Source organism: Lithobates pipiens, unplaced genomic scaffold (assembly GCF_037356315.1).
Source record: "Lithobates pipiens isolate NorthernLeopardFrog02 unplaced genomic scaffold, aLitPip1_a1.2 Scaffold_35, whole genome shotgun sequence".
In the NCBI taxonomy this organism is placed as follows: Eukaryota; Metazoa; Chordata; class Amphibia; order Anura; family Ranidae; genus Lithobates; species Lithobates pipiens.
This window is the reverse complement of record NW_027507811.1, coordinates 8,469,264-8,484,324: the sequence shown is the minus strand read 5'-3', so window position 1 is coordinate 8,484,324 and position 15,061 is coordinate 8,469,264. Positions and strand designations below refer to the sequence as shown.

General features: G+C 45.0%; 2 protein-coding genes across 2 annotated transcripts in view; both read right to left on the bottom strand.

Annotated features, from left to right (window-relative positions):
• Positions 1-15,061, bottom strand: part of LOC143956009 (uncharacterized) — a 36,071-nt gene that overhangs the window by 19,524 nt on the left and 1,486 nt on the right. The window lies entirely within an intron of this gene.
• On the bottom strand, positions 11,162-14,590 carry LOC143955845 (uncharacterized). Its single transcript, XM_077465962.1, has one exon. The coding sequence runs from the start codon at positions 14,368-14,370 to the stop codon at positions 13,393-13,395; it is 978 nt and encodes a 325-aa protein (XP_077322088.1). The 5' UTR covers positions 14,371-14,590; the 3' UTR covers positions 11,162-13,392.

Here is a 15,061-nt window from a genome sequence, read left to right as displayed (position 1 = left end):
TGCTATTTATCTGGAAACGCCTCTGAGATTCAAGGATATTAGATATTAATAATATTCTTCAGTGACAGAAGTTTTTTCACCTTAAAGCATAGGATGCATTAAGATGAAAAAACACGAGGGTTTACAACCCCTTTAAGGAGCAAGCCAAAAGGTTGGTAACAAGTGGTTGCAGGCTGGGATCAAGTGGAAGCATAGCCAAGGAACAAGCCAAAGGTCGGTAAAAAAGCGGTAGCAGGTTGGGAGCAAGTGGAAGTGCTGTCAAGGAACAAGCCAATGGTCAGTAACAAGTGGTTACAGGTTGGGATTAGGTAGAAGAGTAGCCAAGGAACAAGCCAAAGATCAGTAATGTGGTTGCAGGCTGGGATCAAGTGGCAGCATAGCCAAGGAACAAGCCAAAGGTCAGTAAAAAAGTGGTAGCAGGTTGGGATTAAGTGGAAGTGCTGTCAAGAAACAAGCCAATGGTCAGTAACAAGTGGTTACAGGTTGGGATTAGGTAGAAGAGTAGCCAAGGAACAAGCCAAAGATCAGTAATGTGGTTGCAGGCTGGGATCAAGTGGAAGCATAGCCAAGGAACAAGCCAAAGGTCAGTAAAAAAGCGGTAGCAGGTTGGGATCAAGTGGAAGTGCTGTCAAGGAACAAGCCAATGGTCAGTAACAAGTGGTTACAGGTTGGGATTAGGTAGAAGAGTAGCCAAGGAACAAGCCAAAGATCAGTAATGTGGTTGCAGGCTGGGATCAAGTGGAAGCATAGCCAAGGAACAAGCCAAAGGTTAGTAAAAAAGTGGTAGCAGGTTGGGATCAAGTGGAAGTGCTGTCAAGGAACAAGCCAATGGTCAGTAACAAGTGGTTACAGGTTGGGATTAGGTAGAAGAGTAGCCAAGGAACAAGCCAAAGATCAGTAATGTGGTTGCAGGCTGGGATCAAGTGGAAGCATAGCCAAGGAACAAGCCAAAGGTCAGTAAAAAAGCGGTAGCAGGTTGGGATCAAGTGGAAGTGCTGTCAAGGAACAAGCCAATGGTCAGTAACAAGTGGTTACAGGTTGGGATTAGGTAGAAGAGTAGCCAAGGAACAAGCCAAAGATCAGTAATGTGGTTGCAGGCTGGGATCAAGTGGAAGCATAGCCAAGGAACAAGCCAAAGGTCAGTAAAAAAGCGGTAGCAGGTTGGGATCAAGTGGAAGTGCTGTCAAGGAACAAGCCAATGGTCAGTAACAAGTGGTTACAGGTTGGGATTAGGTAGAAGAGTAGCCAAGGAACAAGCCAAAGATCAGTAATGTGGTTGCAGGCTGGGATCAAGTGGAAGCATAGCCAAGGAACAAGCCAAAGGTCAGTAAAAAAGCGGTAGCAGGTTGGGATCAAGTGGAAGTGTGGTCAAGGAACAAGCCAAAGGTCAGTAACAAGTGGTTACAGGTTGGAATTAAGGGAAATCATAGTCAAGGAACAAGCTGAAGGTTGGTAATAAGTAGTTGCAGGATGGGATCAAGTGGAAACATAGCCAAGGAAAAAGGCAAATGTCAGTAAAAAGCGGTAGCAGGTTGGGATCCAGTGGAAGTGTTGTCAAAGAACAAGCCAAAGGTCAGTAACAAGTGGTTTCAGATTTGGATTAGGTGGAAGCGTAGTCAAGGAACAAGCCGAAAGTTACCAATAAGTGGTAGCAGTTTGGGAACAAGTTAAAGGTCAGTGACAAGTGGTTGCAGGTTGGGATCAAGTAGAAGCATAGTCGTGGAACAAGCCAAAGGTCAGTGAAGATACGGAGTGACATGAGTGAGATATAGGCTGGAGAGAGCGCAATAATATTGCAAAAAGTAAGTGCAAAGGCACGTCTTAAAAAGGAAGTTCATGGGAGGAGCAAAGGCAAGGTTCGAGAAAAACAAGTGTAGCGATACCCCCACAAGTTGCTTGCCCCCCAGTGGTTGCCCTGACCTTGCAAGCCTCCCGACACCTCTGGCGCTCTGGGTTCTGACATACTTCAAGCAGAACATACAAATGCGAAGACACCAATAATCAGTAAGGTTTGTACATCAACACTGGGATAATAAGTCAACCAGACCATAAAGGTTACAGATATAACCCAATCTGAGTGATATTGCAGTAAAATGAGATCACAAGAACACACAATGAAGTAACAATAGCAAAAAGTCAAATGGCTATAATAAACAGGCTGAAACAGATTTATGACCCCGGAAACAAGAGGGAGAAGAATAATGCCACGTACACACCATCGGAATTCTCGTCGGAAAAAGCTCTGATGGTTTTCCCGTCGGAATTTCCGCTCAAACTGTCATCCCTACACACGGTCACACCAAATTCCGACCGCCAAGAACGCGGTGACGTACGACTGGACAAGAAAAAGGAAGTTCAATACCTAGTAGCCAAAAGCTTCCATCTCGTAATTGAATCTGAGCATGCGTGAGTTTTTGCGTGTCAGAATTGCATTACACACGATCGGAATTTCCAATGTTTTTCCAGCGGGAAAATTGATAACATGCTATAAAATTTTTGCTGGCGGGAATTCGGCCAGCTAAATTTAGATGGAGCGTACACACAGTCGCATTTTCCGATGAAAAGCTCACATCGGTCTTTTGGCCGAAATTCCGATCGTGTGTACGCGGCATTAGACTTTTAGTCAGTCCACTCCCTCCAGGCCACGAGGACACAAGAACTATGAAATAAACAATATATATGATTTGTAGAGGAGTTCCCCCTTTTAATAAAAGGTTGTCTATCTACTGTATATGGATGTTGTATTCTGCCGGACGGTTCTATATGCAGAGTCTCTTTTGATGGAAGGAAGGTCGTTGGAGTATGGGTATCCTTGATCTTCAGCTAGCTGTGGTGGGGCCCAAAGATGTTACTGTAGCTGGCCAATGAGGCTGAATGCGATAGATGTACCTTTACCAGCAAAGACCCTCCAACTGGTCAGGCGTAATAGTGTCTTAATGCAGTGTCTTTAGGTAAAGTGATAAGATGGTCTTCTACCCGCTCATCAATCCTGCAGATACAGGGGTCCCGAGGGGCAGAATGTCCCTGCACCGACTCCTGAATGTCTGCTTGCGAGTAGTGACTGGGCAACCTGTAGGCCCAGAAATTGAGTGATGAATACGTGGGTGGGCAGTGGATTTGGACCTGATCAGCAGGCAGTAGATGTGGTGACAGCCACCCTGTGCCCAGTGGTGCAGCCCTCAGGGCGAGAGGTCCCCAGCTGCCTAGGCTGTGGTGCCTCCAATCAGCAGCCTCGAGTGATGGCTTCTTGCTCTTTAAGCTCTGAAGCCCCTGTCTCAAGCCTTCCCCTTACATGGCTAATCTTCCGCCATTTCCAACCTTTCCTCTCTGCTGGGGTTCTTTGCGTCCATGTGCCAGAGGTGGGAAGGAACGCTGAAATGGGAGGTGTGATTTCCTTATCCTTGTTGAACAATATGGCAACATAGCCTCCTGATGTACTAAACCAAGGGGTTCCCAACCTTTTGAAGCATGAGGGCCACTTAAGCGACTTGGTAACCGGTCGCGGGCCAGAGCAAGCACAGGCGGATGGCAGGTCCATGTCACGGACATAGCCCACGAAACTCTTTTTTTTCTTTTGTGGATCGGATTGGAGGTAGGACACAAGTCGGTTTGCATCTGCCACTCCTTAGAGGTGAATGGAGGGTCCAATTGGGTTGGACTGACGGTGTGAAAGGGACCCAAGGCTGCTTTCACACTGATGCACTGTGGTTTTTCCGCACTGCAGGTGCAACGCAGAGTGTACCTGTTAACAACAGTATTCTATTCCATCCCAGAGCAGGAGGTCGCGGGCCACATCACATCACCACACATGTGGGCCACTGGTTGGGCACCCCTGTACTAAACACTGTTGTTGCAAAATAGCCAAGAGTTCTATGTCTAGAAATATGAATATTGCAAGGTTGCACGCGAGCGCAGAGACACTCTCAAAACATTATATTTATGATCACTGCTAGGCAAGGTTGGGTAAGGGGGCAGGAGGGGCAGTTGCCCCAGGAGCAGTGTTTTCATGAGTGTGTGTGTGTGTGGGGGGGGGGGGGAGCTCAGTTAGCTGTGCCCTTCCTTTCACAAAAGGTGTGGCAACAACGGGCGAAGAGTTAGCTCCTGCTCCTGTCAGAATTGGAACTTGCTACTGGGAGCCTTCAGTGACATCATTGCTGGAAGGGGACGGCCTGATCGACACGCTGTGCGCTTCCGAGGACCAGGCTTCCTGCACACCGATTTCAAATTGTCAGTCGCCTAATATCACGGACAGTACAAGCGCCATAGGGAACGAGGCGCAAGGATCATCTTCAGGGGGGGGGGGGGGGGTAAGGAAGTGGCCAGGAATGAGGACACTGCAGCCTGTGGAAGTGGTCAGGCCGAGGGGAGGTAAGGTAGGCTGTACATGGCCCAATTTCTAATGATGGTCCTGTATGCATGCCACGGCTTTCCTTACGTCTCTGGCCCATCTGAGGCTTTTCACAACCAGTGCATGGAGACCAGCAGAAAGAGAGAACATACAGCACGATGGTCCCATGATGTCACTAAACACTTCCTGGTCCAGGTTAAACCCCACCGGGAGTTAGGCAGCCATGCCGAAACAAGCGCGGTGGCAGTTGGGGGTTGACATCACAATTGTAGAAGATGTTCGGATGTGTATCAAGGGAAGGATCAGCACAGTTTGGAATTTATGATTGGGGGTTGCACTGGGGGAGGGGTCAGAGTTTGTAAATCTTTGCCCTGGACACTGGATGACCTTGTTCTGCTTTGTGACCAGGTCACCGAATGATTTCATCCAGGTAGGCAGGGGCGTAACTATAGGGGGTGCAGCAGTCGTGACCGCAACCGGGCCCTGGGATGCAGGGAGCCCATGCAGCCCCCTCTACATATGGCCGGCAGCAGCATAGGCAGCTAGGGGTACCAGTGCACCATGCACACGGGTGGCTGGAGGTGGAGGGTGACTAGCAGAGCTCCATGCTCGACTATCCCCCCCCCCCCCCGCGCCGAGTCCGGCCCATTCTGCACTGCATACTTCTCCCGGGTAAACAAACTTTAAGCACACAAATGCAGTGCAGCCCTATGAGAGCCAGCTCCCGGAGGACACTGCAGGCTTGTCTGCCAGCCCTCCTCCTCCCCCGTCATACACAGATGATGAAAGGTCTTTCTGGGAGATATGCTGATCGCCCGTCCAGCACACTGGATGGAGCCCAGGCCAACATGGATGAGTGCGCGGCCTACAGCTTGGTCATAGTGAGTGAGAGGACCCCATCCCCCACACACCATTACATACCCCTCCATCTCCCCCTGGGGACAGGGACCCCTTCTCACCTGGGGGCAGTAACTTCATCTGCCCTGGAGAAAAGGACCTCATCTCTTCTGGGGACGGGGACCCCATCCTGCCTAGGGACAGTCCCCCAATGGGGCACCTAAAAAAATTAAATAATAAAAAAAAACTACTGATACCAGTGGTGGAACTACAGGGCTCACAAAGGTCATACCTGTGACCACGCCCTGGAGTTCCACCGCAGGACTCGGAGGGAAGGGCCCTGGCTGGGGTTCAGGGGGGCCCTTCGTGGTTTCTTGCATCGGGGCCCTGAAGGTTCTAGTTACGCCACTGCAGGTAGGTATAGTGTTCTTCAGCCGGTTGTGGATTTCTGGTTCTCTGTGAGATGACAAACATATTGTTCAGTCAGTGTGTAATTCCACTGTGATGTGAAAATCACAGATATACTGCCCAGTTTCTGCAATGTTCCTCCATCTGCAACCTATGACATCACAATGACCCTACACTGACCTCACCGCTCCTTCTCCCAGGAACCTAGACAGAGGTTAGGAGGTGAAATAGGTCTAGACAGAGGTTAGGATGTGGAGCAGGTCTAGATGGCAGTTGAGAGAGGGAGCAGGTCTAGATGGCAGTCGAGAGAAGGAGCAGGTCTAGACACAGGTCAGGAGACAGAGCCAGTTTGAACAGAGGTCAGAAGGTGGAGTAAGTCTAGATAGAGAGCAAGAGACAGAGCAGGTGTAGATGTAGAGCAAGAGGCCAAGCAAGTCTAGAAGGAGGGTGGGAGAAAGAGCAAGTGTAGACATAGTGTGGGAGGGGGAGCAGGTCTAGATGGAGAACAAAAGATTGAGCAGGTCTAGATGGAGATCTGGAGATGTAGAAGGTCTAAACAGAGGTCAGGTCTAGACAGGGGGTGGGAGACAGAGAGGGTCTAGACAGAGGGTGAGAGGCAGAACAGGTCTAGATGGAGAGTAGGAGACGGAGCAGGTCTACCCTGTTTCCCCTAAAATAAGACCTAGCGTGATTGTCGACGATGGCTGCAATATAAGCCCTACCCCCCAAATAAGCCCTGGTTAAAGTCCTTCTATGTCTTATTCTCAGGGTAGGGCTTATTTTCAGGGAAAGAGGGTGGGGTTTATTTGGGGGTTAGGGCTTATATTGCAGCCACCACCGACACTCATGCTAGGTCTTATTTTAGGGGAAACAGGGTAGATAGAAGTATGGAGATTGAGCAGGTCTAGACAGAGAGCAGGAGACGAAGCAGGTTTAGACTGAGGTCAGGGGGCAGAGCAGTACTAGACAGAAGTTGGGAGATGGAGCAGATATAAGCAGATATAAACGGAGGGCAGGAAACGGAGCAAGTCTAGATGGGTGGCAGGAAGAGAGGCAGGTCTAGATGGGAGGGCGGGAGATGGAGCAGATCTGTGCAGGGGATGGGAGACAGAACAGATATAGAGAGAGGGCAGGAGGAGAAGCAGGTCTAAATGGAGGACGGGAGACGGAGCAGGTCTAGACATACGGCGGGAGGTGGAACAGATCTAGACAGTGGTTGGGAGACGGAGCAGGTCTAGACATACGGCGGGAGGTGGAACAGATCTAGACAGTGGTTGGGAGACGGAGCAGGTCTAGACGAAGGGTGGGAGATGGAGTAGGTCCAGACGGAAGGCAAGAGGCAGAGCTGGTCCTCTTCTGAATGCTGGCATAGTCCTGGATTTTGAAACCCTGGATCAGCATCATATATTTATATGGTGCCATTGGGTGAGCCACCAGCACCATAAAATTATACCAAGTGTCCGTGCCGCTAAGCTTCATGGATTCAAAAATGCTGAACCAGAGCTAAAAGTGGGACTTTATATGAGGCGATATACGCTGTATATATATATATATATATATACACACCTCCATCCCTGAAATCTTGAAAAATAAATAATTGAAAAAATAAAAAATAAAAAAATAAATAAAACAGAGTGGGACTTTATATGAAGCACATCACTAGACCGAATGAGCCAATCAATATACACATTGTTTAATATCAAAGGTCATACACATGTATATCACCATAAATAATAAATCGATATAACAATAAAATGATGGATCTCAATTGATAAGTATAAACATAATATAGTATTACATGATTAGTTCAATATAGAAACATTGTTAAAAAGATTAATTCATAAATGTCAATAAATAGAGTCTAAACATTTCATGATAATACACAATTCATTCAATACAGTGTACACATATAGTAATAGACTTTTAGTGTGTAGACCGAGGTATACATAATAGTAACATTTAAAACGTTAGCAATAATGGTAGATTGGTTCATTAAAATAGGATATAGTCCAAATAAGTATACATAATATACTGTGACAACGCATCATAAAAAAGCTCTACGCGTTTCGTGGTTACAATACCACTCGTCAGGAGCAGATGCAGGATTTTTTGAGGGGTATCTATAATGAAATAAAATTACCAAGTAAATATAATAATCCAAAATATAGCAATATAGAAGGGAGAGGGGAGCCACACAGGTCCCAAGCAATCTCACCTATCTGTAGTATATAGGTACAAATATTGATGATGGCGTCAGAAGGTAAAAAACATTTTAGATTTTGGAGAGACGTTCCTCCCGGGAGCTGAGAAGGAGAACCCTAAGACACGGGCATAGCCACACTGCTCAATGGTAGACGTAGACAGGAAGTGAACAATTTCCAGCCATGGTATATATACTTAATAGTATGCATAATTCATCTTATAATCGGTTCCCACACATATCTGTAGGGATCAAGATAATAGAATAACAATTAATGATAAAAAATAAAAAATAAATAAAAAAATAAAAATGAAAACTAATTCCACAGCTGGAAAAAAAAAGGAAGAAACTTCCCATAGTGAAAAACGTGCCAAAAAGAAGTAAAGAGCCAAATAGTAAAGGAAGAAAGTCAGGTGTAATTTTCTTGTCCTACCTAAATTACACCTGACTTTCTTCCTTTACTATTTGGCTCTTTACTTCTTTTTGGCACGTTTTTCACTATGGGAAGTTTCTTCCTTTTTTTTTCCAGCTGTGGAATTAGTTTTCATTTTTATTTTTTTATTTATTTTTTATTTTTTATCATTAATTGTTATTCTATTATCTTGATCCCTACAGATATGTGTGGGAACCGATTATAAGATGAATTATGCATACTATTAAGTATATATACCATGGCTGGAAATTGTTCACTTCCTGTCTACGTCTACCATTGAGCAGTGTGACTATGCCCGTGTCTTAGGGTTCTCCTTCTCAGCTCCCGGGAGGAACGTCTCTCCAAAATCTAAAATGTTTTTTACCTTCTGACGCCATCATCAATATTTGTACCTATATACTACAGATAGGTGAGATTGCTTGGGACCTGTGTGGCTCCCCTCTCCCTTCTATATTGCTATATTTTGGATTATTATATTTACTTGGTAATTTTATTTCATTATAGATACCCCTCAAAAAATCCTGCATCTGCTCCTGACGAGTGGTATTGTAACCACGAAACGCGTAGAGATTTTTTATGATGCGTTGTCACAGTATATTATGTATACTTATTTGGACTATATCCTATTTTAATGAACCAATCTACCATTATTGCTAACGTTTTAAATGTTACTATTATGTATACCTCGGTCTACACACTAAAAGTCTATTACTATATGTGTACACTGTATTGAATGAATTGTGTATTATCATGAAATGTTTAGACTCTATTTATTGACATTTATGAATTAATCTTTTTAACAATGTTTCTATATTGAACTAATCATGTAATACTATATTATGTTTATACTTATCAATTGAGATCCATCATTTTATTGTTATATCGATTTATTATTTATGGTGATATACATGTGTATGACCTTTGATATTAAACAATGTGTATATTGATTGGCTCATTCGGTCTAGTGATGTGCTTCATATAAAGTCCCACTCTGTTTTATTTATTTTTTTATTTTTTATTTTTTCAATTATTTATTTTTCAAGCTTCATGGATTGTTATGCTGCTGGTGGACAGCCTGCCCACATAGGAGCCAAACAAGGAGGGTGACATTTTTTATTTGATGGTACAGCCCACCACACCATTCTGGCAGGCTGGTATCCCTCTTGGCAATGGGCAAGCATGTAACCCCCTACCATGCATATACCATTCCGCAAAGCCCTGAGAATTAGAGAAGTGATTTGAGATGCTTCAACCAACAGAACATGAAATAAATAAAAAATATACAAAACCTCCACAAACAGAATTCTAGACCCACTGTTGATCCAGAGGAAGGCAAAAAAAGAGTATGGTGAAAATGTTACAATTTTTCTACCAGTTATAGCATTTTTTTTTTTTTGTTTCTTGGCATATTTGCCTACTAAATATTTTTGATGTCTTTATGAGCTATCTGCATATACAGTGGTGTGAAAAAGTGTTTGCCCCCTTCCTCATTTCCTGTTCCTCTGCATGTTTGTCACACTTAAGTGTTTCGGAACATCAAACCAATTTAAACAATAGTCAAGGACAACACAAGTAAACACAAAATGCAATTTGTAAATGAAGGTGTTTATTATTAAAGGTGAAAAAAACTCCAAACCATCATGGCCCTGTGTGAAAAAGTGATTGCCCCCTAAACCTAATAACTGGTTGGGCCACCCTTAGCAGCAACAACTGCAACCAAGCGTTTGCGATAACGTGCAATGAGGCTTTTACAGCGTCCTGGAGGAATTTTGGCCCACTCATCTTTGCAGAATTGTCCTAATTCAGTTACATTCGAGGGTTTTCGAGCATGAACGGCCTTTTTAAGGTCATACCACAACATCTCAATAGGATTCAGGTCAGGACTTTGGCTAGGCCACTCCAAAGTCTTCATTTTGTTTTTCTTCAGCCATTCGGTGGTGGACTTGCTGGTGTGTTTAGGATCATTGTCCTGCTGCAGAACCCAAGTTCGTTTCAGCTTGAGTACACGAACAGATGGTCGGACATTCTCCTTCAGGATCTCTTGGTAGACAGCAGAATTCATAGTTCCTTTTATCACGGCAAGTCTTCCAGGTCCTGAAGCAGCAAAACAGCCCCAGACCATGACACTACCACCACCATATTTTACTGTTGGTATAATGTTCTTTTTATGAAATGCAGTGTTCCTTCTACGCCAGATATACTTGGACACACACCTTCCAAAGAGTTCCACTTTTGTCTCATCGGTCCACAGAATGTTGTCCCAAAAGTCTTGGGGATCATCAAGATGTGTTGTGGAGAAATTGAGACGAGCTTTGATGTTCTTTTTGCTCAGCAGTGGTTTTCTCCTTGGAACTCTGCCATGCAGGCCATTTTTGCCCAGTCTTTTCCTGATGGTGGAGGCATGAACGCTGACCTTAACTGAGGCAAGTGAGGCCTGCAGTTCCTTGGACGTTGTTGTGGGGTCTTTTGTGACCTCTTGGATGAGTCGTCGCTGCGCTCTTGGGGTAATTTTGGGCGGCCGGCCACTCCTGGGAAGGTTCACCACTGTTCCATGTCTTCGTCATTTGTGGATAATGGCTCTCACTGTGGTTCGCTGGATTCCCAAAGCTTTGGAAATGGCTTTATAACCCTTTCCAGACTGATAGATCTCAATTACTTTCTTTCTCAATTGTTCCTGAATTTCTTTGGGTCTCGGCATGATGTGTAGCTTTTAAGGATCTTCTGGTTGACCTTACTGTGTCAAGCAGCTCCTATTTAAGTGATGCCTTGATTGTGAACAGGTGTGGCAATAATCAGGCCTGGGTGTGGCTAGAGGAATTGAACTCAGGTGTGGACAACCACAGTTATAGTATGTTTTAACAAGGGGGGCAATCACTTTTTCACACAGGGCCATGATGGTTTGGATTTTTTTTCACCTTTAATAATAAACACCTTCATTTACAAATTGCATTTTGTGTTTACTTGTGTTGTCCTTGATTATTGTTTAAATTGGTTTGATGTTCCGAAACACTTAAGTGTGACAAACATACAAAGGAACAGGAAATGAGGAAGGGGGCAAACACTATTTCACACCACTGTAATTCACTGAAGAGGAGAAGAAGCTGTAGAACTTTGTAGAAGACTCATCTCATTAGGCCTGTGAGTCTCACATCGAGATCTTCTCCATCCATGTTCTGCTCTTCATGACCTCACCTGTGTGGAGGAACTTCTCACCTGAGGAGTGACCAACTCAACCCCTAAGGTGGCACATCTACACATTTCCTCCAAACTATGACAGCATAGATACAACCCAACAAAGACACATGCAAGAAGGTTTTGAGTCTATGTTCTGCTCTTTATGACCTCACCTGTGTGGAGGAACTTCTCATCTGAGGGGTGATCATCTCAACCCCTAAGGTGGCACATCTACACATTTTCTCCAAACTATGACAGCATAGATACAACCCAATAAAGACACATGCAAGAAGGTTTTGAGGCCATGTTCTGCTCTTCATGACCTCGCCTGTGTGGAGGAACTTCTCATCTGAGGGATGACCATCTGAACCCCTAAGGTGGCACATCTACACATTTCCTCCAAACTATGACAGCATAGATACAACCCAACAAAAACACATGCAGGGAGGTTTTGAGTCCATGTTCTGCTCTTCATGACCTCACCTGTGTGGAGGAACTTCTCACCTGAGGAGTGACCATCTCAACTCCTAAGGTGGCACATCTACGCATTTTCTCCAAACTATGTCAGCATAGAGACAACCCAACAAAAACACATGCAGGAAGGTTTTGAGTCCATGTTCTGCTCTTTCTGACCTCACCTGTGTGGAGGAACTTCTCATCTGAGGGGTGATCATCTCAACCCCTAAGGTGGCACATCTACACATTTCCTCCATAACTGTGTCAGCAGTCAGCATAGAGATAACCCAACAAAAATACATGGAGAAAGGATTAGAGTCCATGATCCGCTCTTCTTGACCTCATCTGTGTGAAGGAACTTCTCATCTGAGGGGTGACCATCTTAACTCCTAAGTCTGGAACATCTCCAAACTATACCAGCATAGTGACAACCCAACAAAGACACACAGAGAAAAGCCTTGGAGTCCATTTGCTGCTCTTCATGACCTCACCTGTGTGGAGGAACTTCTCACCTGAGGAGTGACCATCACCAAACCTCTAAGGTGGCACATCTATACATTTCCTCCATAACTATGCCAGCATAGAGTCAACCCAGCAAAGACACATGGAGAAAGGTTTGGAATCCATGTTCTGCTCTTCATGACCTGTGTGGAGGAACTGTTCATATGAGGAGTGGCCTTCACAACCCCTTACGGTGGCACATCTACACATTTTCTCCTAAACTATGTCAGCAGAAAGGTAACCCAACAAAGACACATGGAGAAAGGTCTGGAATCCACGTTCTGCTCTTCATGACCTCACCTGTGTGGAGGATCTGTTCATATGAGGTGTGGCCTTCACAACCCCTAAAGTGACCCATCTACATATTTTCTCCAAACTATGTCAGCAGAAAGGTAACCCAACAAAGACACATGGAGAAAGGTCTGGAATCCACGTTCTGCTCTTCATGACCTCACCTGTGCGGAGGAACTGTTCATATGAGGAGTGGCCTTCACAACCCCTTACGGTGGCAGATCTACACATTTCCTCCTAAACTATGTTAGCAGAAAGGTAACCCAACAAAGACACATGGAGAAAGGTCTGGAATCCACGTTCTGCTCCTCAGATCACAGATGAAAAGTTCCTCCACATAGATGAGGTCACAAAAAACAGAATATGGACTTCTTATCTACTTGAGACTCACATGGCTATGGAGGTGGACCTTCTACAAGGTTCTACAGCTTCTTCCCCTCTTACATATGTAGATGTGCCACCTTAGGAGCTGTTTATGAAGATCACTCCTCAGATAAGAAGTTCCTCCACATAAGTGAGGTCATGAAGAGGGGAACATAGACCATGTAAGACTCAAAGGGCTACAGATATCGTCCTTCTTCTTGCCATCTTCAGATTTTTATCGGCAGCTCCTAAAGACATCAATAAATATTTAAGAGGCCAAGAAAAAAAAATAATCAAAAATGCTAAAAGCATCTATTGCCGAAATAGTATCGCACTCGCTTTCTCTTTTGCCTTTCTCTGGATCTCCTGTGTGTATAGGGTTCAGTTCATGGAGGTTTTCCAATTATTCAGATGGCGTATCTCATGATCATTAAGACCAGCCTTGCTCGAAAAACATTTCCCGCACTCGGAGCAGGAAAACGGCTTCTCCCCGGTGTGAATTCTTTGATGTATAACAAGGTCCGATTTCCGTGTGTAACTTTTCCCGCACTCAGAGCAGCAAAACGGTTTCTCCCCCGTGTGACATCTTTGATGGATAACAAGGTCTGATTTCCATTTACAACGTAGCCCACACTCGGGGCAGGAATACGGCTTATCCCCTCTGTGAGATCTCAAATGTTTGACAAATTCTGATCTTAGTTGATAACATTTCCCGCACTCGGGGCAGGGAAACAGCTGTTGCCTCGTGTGGCATTTCTGATGTACGGTAAGACTGGACTTCTGTGTAAAACATTTCCCGCACTCAGAGCAGGAAAACGGTTTCTCCCCCGTGTGTGTCCTTTGATGTATAACATAGTCCGATTTCTGTGTATAACATTTCCCATCTTTGGAGCAGACATACAGATTCTCTCCCGTGTGCAGTGTCTGATGTCTGGAAAGATTTGACTTCTCTGAAAAAGGTTTCCCGCACTCGGTACAGGAATACAGCCTCTCCCCCATGTGAGACCTCTGATGTCTGACCAGCGTTGACTTATGAAGAAAACATTTCTTGCACTTAGAACAGGAATACGCTTCCTTCCCCGTATGCACTGCCTGGTGAGCAGAAAGACTTAATTTAGAGCTAAAACTTTCCCCACATTCAGGACAGGGAAATGTCTTCTCCCCGTGAATTCCGCCACCATCCCCCACAGTACGAGGTTGCTCAGAGTCGGAGGGACTCCATGGTCTATCCACACTGTGAAGTCCACCATCCATAGTGGAGATCATTGTCTTTTCTCCTCCACAATCTCCTGTGATGTCCTCATCTTCCATTCTACAACCTGGAGATAAAGTGAGACGATCCTTTGAGGGTTTCTCCATGGCGTGTCCTGGAAAAATATAAAAACATCATCAATAGATATGAGAGGGTTAGTTCACTTCCATCAAGATCCCATCTGGATCAGGTAGATATGAGTGAGGAGATGTTCTCTGTGGAGGTCCCAACCAGCCGGGACTTTTCCCCCCTCTTCAGTCAAAGGTTCTTTGGTCCTCCCAGATCACTTCTACATTTACACAGCCTTGTCAGAAGAGCAGGAACCAATGGGGGCTGGGATGTCCATGCTCTTCACACAACCACAAGCCTATGTTTTAGATCTCAAAAAGACTGATAACAGAGTTTTATGGTAACGTTTAGCTATAAGTCGGCTGGAAGAAGAGGAACCAACCGAAGAAAGGCTCAATCTGTGTTATCATATCTGTGCTACTGTAACTAGGAGTGACCCACAACCTAATACTGCCAGCTGAACCCCAAATAGGGTATCAGTACAGGGAGGAGACCATTATCAACCTATTATTGGCTAATATGAGTCAGCTCCGGCCCTACTCTGGACCAATCAGTGAGCAGTAACAGAGCAGAGATAAGAGAAGAATATATGATGGGTCACCTGTGCTGATCTCTGTAGGAGTGTCCTTCTCTATGAATGTCCTCGTCATTCCAGCCTCCTCCGTATATTGCTGATCATCCCTCACATACGTCTCTTCTACTTCACCCTCAACTTTCATCTTCATCAGA